General features: G+C 32.3%; 1 protein-coding gene and 1 pseudogene across 1 annotated transcript; both read left to right on the top strand.

The window, feature by feature from the left end:
• Positions 1-1,699: 1,699 nt before the first annotated feature.
• Positions 1,700-3,213, top strand: LOC108966478 (annotated as a pseudogene).
• Positions 3,214-3,704: 491 nt separating this feature from the next.
• LOC108966487 (syntaxin-1A) lies at positions 3,705-11,295 on the top strand. The gene is made up of 3 exons (XM_018929418.1): positions 3,705-3,981; positions 4,043-7,170; positions 10,138-11,295. The coding sequence occupies exons 2-3, from the start codon at positions 6,302-6,304 to the stop codon at positions 10,151-10,153; spliced, it is 885 nt and encodes a 294-aa protein (XP_018784963.1). The 5' UTR covers positions 3,705-3,981; positions 4,043-6,301; the 3' UTR covers positions 10,154-11,295.
• Positions 11,296-12,917: the final 1,622 nt, after the last annotated feature.

The raw sequence follows: 12,917 nt of genomic DNA, 5'->3' as shown, positions 1-12,917 counted from the left end.
AAATGAGCTTTCCAAAAAGGTATAGCATGACCCGATGTGACGAATAAAACTAGAACTACGCGCTCTCAGCGCCAACTAGCGAAAATACCGCAAGACTTTTTTGACAACCTATTATTTGGCATAAGGCCTGCTGGAATAAGGAAAATCATTATATGTATACTCGCTATATGAATTGGGGCTGGGGAAATTCGTGCATCGGTAAATTTTCGGAGCTAAGCAGTCTCTTATACAATGTTTAGACCGACACTTTTTGTGATTTCGGCTGTTGAGTGGTTTATCCCTCTAATCTTATAAATTTATCAAGACTTCGCCATACAAAAATGACAGTTCAAAATCACTTCATCGAAATGTTTTGAAACTGATCCACGCTAAATCGCTCTGTGCACTGTGATTTTGCGCCATATACTTGGCAGCATTGAAAATCTATTACATTATCACAGCTGATTTAGACACAACAAAGGGAAAAAATTTAAACAAAAAATTTTTTTTAAGGCAATGAATCCAATATCATCTGAAAATCGACTTAACAAACGAAAAAATGCATCCATTATTTCTATTATATTGAAAATATTTAAAAAATTACGGCTTTTATCTTAAAATACTATACGACAATCTTTTCTTTTGATAAATTTAAGCGATGTGAATTCTTGAATGACAATAACAGCTGTTTTTTGATCTTTCTAACGGCAGTGAGAACACTGTTGGGTTATGAAATGCTTAATAGCGGGATTCTATAACCAGTCTCTAGTCTCTATTTGAGACATTTTGTGGTAAAATCTTAATTTCTGACTAGCTCCTATTCACTAAACAGTCTCCAGCTTTAGTCTCAAAATATTGCCTCAAATTTGAGACCTGGTAGTTAGCAAGTCACAAAACCAAAAAGAACTCGTGTCTGYYATTTYGAATATACTGAATAGAGATCATCATAGATATTAATCGATTGCATATTTTGTAAGCAACTCAAACTCGAAAAGGTTAAAAATAAATAAATTTTACATAAATTTCGTTAATATTATGAAACAAAGTGAACATATATTTATGTTTTTACTGATAATTATGTTTTTTGACTATGTTATAGAAAATTTAATATTTGTTATCGACATATTTATTTCCATTCAAGTATAAAAACATCTCTGAATAATGAAATGTAATAGAGTTTGTGACTATCACTTACAGAATAGCAAAATCGTCTCAAGTCTCAAAAATTGTCTCTGTCAAATTTAGAGACTTGATACTGTGTCACAGTACAGAATCGCACGGTAAATGTAATCTAATCTTTTAAATTATCAGTCTGAATATGGTATTAGATACAGTTTTTATTAGAGTCACCAGGAAGTTTTCAAGTATTCTTTAAATAAATATCGAAAACAAATGATGTAACTGCAGACCACACCAGAAAAATATATTGACGCAACGTCACAAGCTTTCGCAATAATTTGTAGTTAACATAAATTTCTTAAATTTCTATTATTCTAATATCCTTTCAATTTTTCCTATTAATTTAATACACATTTTTTATATTTCTTCTTAATTTTTTCGATATTTCTACTAATGTAAAATCTAAGTGAAAAGTGAATTAAACTGATTGGTGAACCCTGCCTACTGCAACCTTGTCTGCCTTCTAATCTGAATTCAACGTGTTGTTACACAAAAGGGAATGTCAAATTTTGACAATTTATAAGATTTTATTTAAAAGCAAACTCAGATACAATCGCAAGGAATTTTTTTTGAAAACTATTGGGATTTTTTGGCCATTTGCACTTTTATTATTAATTAAAAGTTATCAATAAAAAGATATCGTAACGTATAAACAACGCGCTTTCAACGGAAAACTGTGATACGTAGTGAATAACGCGTAATAAAAGCACGAGAAGCTTCGCTGAAATTGTAGCAGTGATTTACACGGATAATTTGCTGGCAGTGGTAGCGGTAGGCGCACTAACTGCAAAGCATTGACAACAACACAACAAGCAATTAGCTAAAACCTATTGGCGCACCAAACACTTGGCGCAATACTCTCGAGCCCATCGAATTGTCAACGGACATCTTGAAACTTCCAATAACACTGCATACTCAAGTTATGGACAAAATGCCAGCCAAACAGTACGAATCGTAAGTGCTGCGTCTGTGTGTTAGCTAACTTTTAGACGTTTAAAGAACAGTTGCTACAACCAACACTCGTTCCATATGATATATAAAAATTGCTACGGTTTTTTATTCTTAAGTCTCATGACTTAAAATAAGGAATCGGTTGTCCATTCAAACACTGTTGAGAATATAAACAAATGTTCGCGTGTTATCGCTTATTGTTTAGGTTATGTTTTCGTAGGACGACGTTGACACAATTTCTGTAATGATAGCATAGACAACAAAACGGATAATAGATTTTAATTAATTATTTACATTACTTAAATTTCTGTATAATTTAAATTTAATTGGAAATGTTTAAATATGGCACCCACTGAGTTGTGGTTATAGCGCATTTGCATTGAAAGAATAATACGTTATTTGAAGTTTATTACTTCTTAGAGTTTTGTGTATAAACAATACAAATATGCAATAATCAACTCAACGAAACATTTGTTTTAAAACAAAACAAGTTGTAATTGGCAGTGGTTTTTCGAAAATACAATATATACAAAACATTAAACTTTTACTAAAACATTTTATATATTTCACAGGAAACCATGGCCAGATCTGGCTGACAGCGATGACAGTGACATGGAAAATGAAATAGATGTAGATAAACTGCCACCCTTAGAAGTTGGGCCGAATGAGAACCGGCTGCAGCATACATATTGCCTTTGGTTCTCACGTAAGGGGACACATCGTGCCACGGATTATAGCAAATCACTACATGTTGTAGGACGCTGTGCCAGTGTACAACAATGGTGGTCATTGTATTCGCATCTTATACGGCCAACAGCTTTGAAACCCTATCGGGAATTAAGCCTCTTTAAACAGGGCATAAAACCGATGTGGGAGGATCCAGCAAACACAAAAGGTGGCCAGTGGGTAATACGTTTACGAAAGAATAAAATTGATCGAGCGTGGGAAAATGTTTGTATGGCAATGTTGGGTGAACAGTTTCTCGTCGGTGATGAGATATGTGGGATAGTACTGACAACAAAGTATCCGGTAAGTCCAAGTATTTCTAATTACTATTCAAATGATATGAAGCCAGTGCAGATATGCAGTATGCCAATGGGATAACAAATGGTATTCGTGTAAAGTGAGTACTTCTCTGTGCATAAATGAAATTTTAATGCAAAGTAAAGATCTAAAGTATTCCAAACACTTATACAACCATATCTTTTCTTTAAATATCGATATATATTTTGTAGCGTGATAAAAAAAAAATTCTATATCCAACTCATTATCTCAAGACAATATTGTTAATCGCTACTGTTAATACTAAAAAATAATATAATTGAAAATTCTTAGGATTGCAACAATAGTATATGGATGCCAATTTATGTACATTCAACTATACTAATTTTTATATAATGAAACATTTTCCATTCATAAAATTTAAACCTTTTGTGGCTTAAATTTCTCCCTTTTCTGAAAAGTGGTATTACTCTTTATTACGCTAAATGACATTTCATTACGTGACAACGAATAGTCAAAAGAGAAATGTCAAAAGTGCCAACACAAAACTACAGCATAAGTGAATTGCTTCTGAATTGGTTTATTCAATTTTGCTATGCATAAGTTTTGAGCTTAATTTTCCAATCGTAATTATTTATCTAAATAGGTAAAATTTGGAAACAGAAGTAAATATTTTTGCATCGATTCCGATTTCGACATATACGGTATTTATGTTAGTTTTTGGTGTTGTTTTAATTTGCGCCCTTTGACGTAATAAAAAGTGGTTGTCAAACGAAATACAGCGAATAAGTGGTTAATGCATAATTAAAAAGCTGTCAAATAAGGAAAATAATATTGGAGAGTTAAAGTGTGTAATCAACGATAATGCTGGTAAATCAAAAGATAATAACAAAACATTCCAAATTTAACGAATGCTCCTACAATTTTTTAGTGAAAAATTGCCGGGAAAGTTCAGCTTAGGTTGGACAACTAATAGTGACAACAACAGCAGAGAGTATAGCCTCCAAAAGATGAACCGCTGAGTGCAACGCTTGTGCCTCCCCCGATGGAAGATGTATACAACGCAAACGCACTAGAGAGACTATCCACACGAGCGTACGAATTCCACATTCGTGTATGGGTGAATACCGATGCAGTCTTAGTTTCATACAGCAGCGCTCTTGTTACTTTCATTAGATTGTGAAGAGCCAGCAAAGCGTCGAGAGCATTTTCCGGACGTCCGTGCATTATAAACCGTGACCAAAAGAAAATCAGTCAACGCTGACACTGGCCCTTTTTATTAATTGAGGGTCACACAAACGGAATATTCTTTCGTGAAATACAATTTTGTTTAAAAAAATTACAAAATTAGTGAACAAAGTGATTATCACGCTACTCCTAAAGCGTCTGCATTCTATTTAACCTGCCCTATCGTACCGCCGCATAAACGGTGTAACCGCGCGCGTACGCGTTCGGTTGTAAAAAAGACCGTGAGCAAAAATCGATTTTTTCTTCATTTTATACGCTTCTAAAGAGAATCACACAACAACAATAGGAGTAGCTAAAAAGGCTACTCACATATATGGAAAGAAACTAGTTCAAAAATAAAGTTATATTATAATTTGTGAAACATTTTTGAAAACTTTCGGGAATACTAGTCCCATATATGTGCTAAAAGTGGAAAATAAAAGAATTTAAATAACGAAAGTAAAGAAGAAGCAAAAACATTGTGATAGAAAACCCGATACACAAAAACCATCTACCAACAATCAAAATCCAATCCACTCTCATTCATAGCTGCTTTGGCGTTCTAGTAACAATTTGCGCTGATTTTTGCCATCATAACCCACCCCTCTCTATTGTTGTTCGGAAACTTTCAACGATAAGCTACATTTTCGACATTGTGCTCGTCCAACAGCGTCATCGCCTTCATCGTCATCATAAACAGCGAACGCAACAGCAGATACCAACAATTTTTCTCCCTGCGCGTGTGTTAAATTATACCATTGAGTACTCCAAGTGCTGGTTATAAAAGGTGTTTATAAAAAGGAAAGCAAAAAATTCGAAAGCTTACAATTTGTGAATGTAAAATAATATAAGAGCTACAACTCTCAAGATATAATTTAATTCTTATATAAAATATTTAATAAAAAATACAACTGTTAGCACTTAAAAAAGCTACATATAATCTGTGAATACGAAAATAACACACAAAAGTGAGGCAGAAAGTGAGTCATGCTGCCGTTGCTATTGTCGCTTAAGCTATCGCTATCGTCGTCGTTGTTAATGTCGCCCAAATTATTGTTGAGTGTCGTTGTGGATATCGCAGTAAATTGAATTTGTTGACCATGAGCATTGCCTTCACCCGCTACACATACCAATACACACACGTTTAAATCCATTCTGCCCCTCTAACAACGTGAAAAAAACAAATGCTAAAAATTCGTATGCTGATATAATATTCACTCTCAACAATAACTTGCAATATATAGCACAATCAAAGAGGCAGTTTTATAGTGACAAAAATAAGAAAAAAAGTCAATAATTTAATTCAGAAATATCAAAAAGCAACGCCTAAAACAAAAACTATTATCAAGACAGCGGTACGGCGGTTGGTCGAAAACGTTCGCTTTTCGCAAGGAAAAATCGATAATTGTCATACGAACGGGCCACAAACAACCGCCCGCGTCCACCCACCACCGCAAAAAAAATTCAGGCGTGGAAAGTGTTGCACACACGAAGTACGCTGTGAGACCGACAAAATTAGCAGTGATAAATGGAAAAGCAAAAACGAATTGGCGTATAAAAGAAAAGCAAAAATTTCTATTGTGCTGGTGTCAAGTTCCGCAAAAGTATTATATGAAAATTGAATTAATATAATTTTGAAACAAATAAGTAATAGGATAAATTAGAATTTCTGTCGAGCATTAACTGCCACAAAAATAAAATCATAAAAAACGTCTTGAAATTGAGCAAAGCTATATACCTGTCCCTTGAAAAAAAACCAATTAAAATTTAGCTCAACAAAGCCAACGAACGACAAAATAAGTCAACGAAAATAAGTCAGCTAATATAAAGTTAAAATTAGAATACAAATTTAAAAAAAAGTTCAAGGCATACGCACTAGCTTAACAAGTGTTTAAGTGAAAAAAAACGCACCACAAAAAAACTATTTTAAACACCTCAGTTTTTGAATAAATAAAGCTGCAAAATGACAAAAGACAGATTAGCCGCACTTCACGCAGCCCAATCCGACGACGAAGAGTCCGAGGAAGTGGCTGTCAATGTGGATGCCCATGATTCTTACATGGATGAGTTCTTCAAGCAGGTGGAAGAGATACGTGGCATGATCGATCGCGTGCAAGACAATGTCGAGGAAGTGAAAAAGAAGCATTCAGCTATACTCTCCGCCCCTCAGTCAGATGAGAAAACCAAGCAGGAGCTTGAGGATTTAATGGCCGATATTAAAAAGAATGCAAATCGTGTGCGTGGCAAGCTAAAAAGCATCGAACAAAATATCGAGCAAGAAGAGCAGCAGAACAAATCGTCCGCCGATTTGCGTATACGCAAAACACAACATTCAACGCTATCACGAAAATTTGTCGAGGTGATGACAGAATACAATCGCACGCAAACGGATTACCGAGAGCGTTGCAAAGGTAGAATACAACGTCAGCTGGAGATTACCGGACGTGCAACGACCAGCGAAGAACTGGAAGACATGTTGGAGCAAGGCAACCCAGCAGTATTCACTCAAGGCATTATCATGGAGACACAGCAGGCCAAACAAACGCTGGCCGATATAGAGGCTCGTCATGCTGATATCATGAAATTGGAGACATCGATCAAAGAACTACACGACATGTTCATGGATATGGCTATGTTGGTGGAGTCGCAAGGCGAGATGATCGATCGCATTGAATATCATGTGGAGCATGCTATGGACTATGTGCAGACGGCAACGCAAGACACAAAGAAGGCGCTTAAATATCAGAGCAAGGCGCGCCGAAAGAAGATCATGATCCTGTTATGTTTGACTGTGTTGGGTCTCATAGTTGCTTCATATCTTGGCCTTACTGTGTAAACGCAATTACATTATTACTACTACATGTTTATTATTTATTTACATACATATAGTTAAAACAAAAAATTATAGCAACAAGAAAGTAATTACAATTATAATAACTAGTTATTAGCTCTTACATCGCACACTCGTAGTACGAGTAAAATGTTTTGAAAGCCTCAAAAATATAACCAACAGCGGTCAACTTGGCTTGGCTGCTGCTGGCAAACATTAGAGAGCGGGAGTAAAAGCGCGATAAGAGTTTCCGAATAGTAATGCCATGCGGCCGTAAATGCCGCCAATTTGTAAGCTGCCTTTGCGGCCTATTTGGTGAATTATTACATACTTAATTACCTAATGAAATGATTAATTGCTAAAAAAAACATATAATTATAATGTATTTGCTATATTATGAAATCTTATTGATTACTGTTATAATGCGAAGCAACCACAACTTAAAACATATAAAAAATATATATACACTAAAGAAAAATGCAAAAAGTGAGAAAATGAAAAGGCAAATCTTAAAATAAAGAAAAAAATATGCATTAAATTGCCAAAAGAAAAATTATAAACTAAATCAGCATAAACATTAATAAACCAACTTAAGCAAAACATAGAACTATTTATTGTACTTTCCAACCCTTCATAATTGTTGATAAGAATTTCCGGTTAAAAGTTTAGTCACAAATCAGTTGAAGGTCTTTTCATTTTACTTGCTTTTAAGCGTAAAGTATAAATACAAAAGCAAAGCAAACAAACAAAAAATTATAATTATTAAAAATTATTAAGCAAAATCGACGCTGAGAGCGCATTTACAAACATTTTTAAGAATAGCTCGTTTTCACATAATTTTCAGTTGAATTTACACACAAAAAAACAAAAATTATTATGAGTTTGAACTTCCTCGAAATCTCATATTTGTATTATAAGAAAAATAACACGCTATGTATTTACTTACATGCATACAAACTTATTGCATATTTCTCTAGTTAACTCTTATATAGCAACAATTTATTATTAAAACAAAAACAAAAAACAAGTTAAAACTAACAAAAAAAAAAAAACTATTTACTTATTAAAAACATATAATCTCTCTATATAGAAATCTCTTTATATATTGGAAAACTCAATTGAAATAAAAAAAAAATATATATAGAAAACTAAAGTGAATTAAATGAAATTAATTGAATGAAAATTGAATTGCATTGCATGGAAATTGCAAATTAAAGTCGTTAAATAATAATAAAATAAAAACATATACACACACATTAAACAATTAACTGTAAAGTAAAAATAGCAAAGTAATATTCAACAAAGCAGCAACAAACACACACACAACATACTTGCACATATGTAAAAAGTGCATTCACACACAGTTGTGCACGCGTTCATATAAAAACACATACATACATACATACATATGTAGCGTTAATTAAATATAAATATTAACTTAAAATGCAACACTTAATAAGACTTTATGACAATTTATTAAAAATTAATGTTTGTTTGTTTTCGGAAGATTTATTTAATTTATTGTTATCCGGTACACTTTTACATAGATAGATACTTGTATGTATTTGTTTTTGTATATTTAACGCAAAAATAATCACTTGAGTTTTTCCACCATTTCATTTACAGTTTGATAGTTTGATTATTTAGTTATGTGTAGATAAGATTACGCTTTCGATTGCTGGTATATTTATGTGTTAGTGATAATTTTTGCAAAGTGCTTTTATTTTATTGTGATAAGCACGCGCGTTGATACGTTGCATAGCGCGATAACATGTGAAGTAATAAATATAATATATAGACACATAATTACAGCAAATTGAGGTTTGAGAAAAGCTTACAAGCTGTTTGAAAGTAGCAGGAAGTTGTGTTAAAATGGTTTTTCAAAACACCAGAATTTATATAAATGTTTTCTTATATCATTTTCACAATTTGATCTAAAGACATGTACATTTTTTTTTTTTTTTTTCATTTTATAAAATATTTTCTCAAATAGTTTAAAGTTGTCGAATATAAAAATCGTGTGTGCTTAAGCTTAACTCAAGCCAAATTTGAAAGCGTAATAGATCTCATTTAGCTAAAAACTGTTATAATAATAGTTTTTTATCACTTTTATCGACTTGTGCTCGCATTATAAATAAAACTACTTTTAAAAATTAAGTGCATTCGCTACTTTACTTTTATTATTATGAGTATCTTATTTTACTTTATTCCTAATTATTATTCTTATTTAAACACAATTTTATTTTATTTTATGCTTGGCTAGTATTTATATTTAATTTTACATAATACGAGTACCCTAAGGTAATATTACCACTAACACATATCTCATTATATAACAATCATTTCGTAATACTCACAATATGTTTTTGTTTATTTTTTCTTCTTTTTCCTTCTTTTTTACTTTTGTTTCGCAATCTCAACTTTACAATGCGTTCGTTGTTTTACATAACACGCATTAAAAAATAAAATTAAAATTAATTACCAAAACAAAAAATTAAACAACAAAAAACATTGAATATCAAATGGGAACACTTTCACCCGTAACATCAACACCAACAACAACTATAATAACTCCACACTTTGCATGCCAACAATAAAAATGTACCAACCAAACCGACTAACAACTATAACAAATTTTATTTTGGATTATTAACACTGCATGGGTACATTTGTGCGTTTTGCCTCAACTAACATAAAAACAACTGTTTGCTGCTACCACAACAACATGATGCCGGCCTGTTGTTTTTTATTGTTAATATTAAAATAATTTTTTATTTATATATTTTCTTAACTTCTTTATTTGTATTTCTATTTTCTTTTTAATATTTTTTTATACTTTGTTCAAATTATGTGCATAAATTTTGTTAAAAACTCACAAACCGCTGCCAAATGCAAACAACATCACAATTATCTGTACTTTTTTTATTTGAGTAAATTAAATATACACTTCTTAAATTTGGCAACACTAGCGCAAAAGTGATATAATGGAAAAAAGTCATAATAAATATACACATTTGCTGCTGTTGCAATTAGTTAACTTTAATATTATTGTTTTCTTTGAATCGCCTGCCTAAATTATGTAAGCTCTTAGCCACGCATGAGTACGTACATACATAAGTATGCCTACTTTTCGTTGCAACTGTTGCATATCACGTCATCATCACATGAGCGATCAGAACGCAAAGCAGCTTGCGGTTGGTAGATCTTTTTTAATAGAACACTAAGCAAAGCTTGTAGCTTTTATGAATGCATTTATGTAGACGTATAGCGAGTGCACGCACCCAAAAATATTTTGTTTTTTGAAATTTCACAACTTTTGCGGATGCCACACCCGCCGACTTGCATATGTATTGTATTTTTTGTATGTCACAACTGTCATGTGAAGCCGAATGGGAGTATGCCTTTCAATGCAAAAAAAAAAAAATAATAATAAAAAATTAAAACAATGCTAAGCATATTACAAACACCTATGTACCTCTCACACACACACACAAATGGGAATGCAAAAAACAAATAATGGCAACTACAAAAAAAAAAAACATAGTTTACAACTAAGCGCACCTTCAAGCACCCTTAATTTAACTATGAGCAGCACCCATAACGCGGTAACTAACCCGACCGACCGCCCGCCCGACAAATTGCACTTTAAACGATAGCAACAACAACCATAAAAAGCAAACAGAGCGCATGCACTTTTGTACGCTGAAAATGTAAGGCAAGCGAAATGCACGTCAAGCAAAATTTAAGCCGCCTCTTTACTAACAATTGCACGCAATAAATTAAAGATAAATTGAGAAAATCGAAAAAATGCCATAAATGCGCCTCGAACAGGCTCGTTTGCGAAAAATATACATATTTGCTCATAAATAATTTGCGGCTCCTTCGCTTTATATCATATTGAATCGAAAAGAACAAAAGCTGCCAATCAATGTACGATCATCGCCACAAAAGGAATGTACAATGACAAACGCTAGCGACCTACCAACCGCCAACAAGCCAACCTTGCCACCCACCCAAGCGCCCAACTAACCAACAACATAATTAGAAATAAAGCATATGCGCCAATAAGTAGCAACTGCTTGACAGCTAACTGTTTTGTCGTTGGTAAGTAGTCAAAGAAATAAAAATAATAAAATTAAAGATAAATAAAATATTATCGCAAATAACAATTATTGTTGTTGGTACACAAATATTGGCTGGTTAAAGCGATGACTAAAGCAATTTATACACAGAAATGTGCAATGATGAAATCGTTTTTTTTTTTTATTTATGTTGTTTTGTGCGAAATTAGAAGGCATAATTTTGCTTTGTGTCAAATGTGGCGGCCTTGTTGGAACAAACGTTTTTCTTGCGTTCAGCAGCAAATTCTAATTTCATATATTCATAATTTATTTTGTTGTTATTATGGTATATTTATGATAAAAATTAAACAAAAACAAAAAAAAAAAACCAACAAAAACACAAAAACAAAAAACAACAACAAAGCAGCTGGTGCATATTAAATTTATTGAAAGAAAATGTTTGAATCTTTTGTTGTAGCTTCTAAATATGTGATTTCTATGGATTACATGATAACAAAAACAACTGTGTTATTTAAGTGAAAAGTCAATTACCTACACAACCTTATATTTATTGTGTTCTCCTTGCTAGCTGCGTTAGCTGCATACAATTAGCTTGTTAATAGCAAATTTTAGTAAAATATGCATAAACGCATTACAGCAACAATATCACGCCTGCTACGCAACAACAGCAACAACAACAGCGCGTGTTCATATGCATGTATATCTAAAACGTACCATATATGTATATAAATAATTGTATGCATACTCCACAGCTGTGTGCATTTTTACTGCGTTCCCCAAATTTTGTATACATATGTAATTTTATAATATTTTTTTTTTTATAAATATTTGCGTATTCTCTATGTATAAATAGCAAATGTTTTGTGATTTCCTTTTGATTTTCCTGTCATCTTTATGTTTATGTTAAGCATTAAATTTAGTAGTCGCCAATTAAATTTGTAGCAATTACGACCAAAACATTATACTTAAGTACTTATAGCATATTATATTAAATAAATATACATACATACTTACATTACTACATTTATGCTAATTTGATATTATTAAATTTTGTAAATTTGGTAAAGACGAAAAAAAAAACAAATCAAAACAAAAACAAAAAAATGGAAAAACCAAAAAAACAAGCAAATTAATTTGTATGAAAGCAAACTTAAATTTTAGTACATCTTATGTAGCAGTTTAGTATGGTGTTACCTAATCGATAAAAAGCAATATGAGCTAAATACATACATACATATACGTATATATGTATATATATATATGCATATATAATGTGTAAAATTCCATATTTCTTATATAATGTAATTATGCAATGATTTAGAAAATTTAAAAATTCGATTTCTAATAAAATAAAAAAAAATTTGCCTTAGGAGGTCATTTGTTAAGTAAAAATCAATTTTGGTATTTTTTATTTATTTGGAATGTATGGAGTGGGGATTTTTCTCTTGTGCTTGCTTCTTTCCAATCCTCAGAGTTGGGCGCTAAGTTTGGGACTAGCCAAAGAAGAAAACAATCTCCGCTGTTGTAAACTCGGCTATAACCGCGTAAGCGAGGTTTCATACTTTTTTAAAGAAACAACACAGAAACTTTAAATTGAATGGGCAATGCTAATTTCATTTTATGTTTTCAAATGTTGGCTGTGGCTACGTCTCAGATGGCCCATCGGT

The sequence above is a fragment of the Bactrocera latifrons genome, unplaced genomic scaffold, assembly GCF_001853355.1.
Source record: "Bactrocera latifrons isolate USDA-ARS-PBARC rearing strain unplaced genomic scaffold, ASM185335v1 scaffold_161, whole genome shotgun sequence".
NCBI lineage: Eukaryota > Metazoa > Arthropoda > Insecta > Diptera > Tephritidae > Bactrocera > Bactrocera latifrons.
The sequence above is the reverse complement of the archived record's forward strand: the minus strand, read 5'-3'. Positions and strand labels throughout refer to the sequence as shown.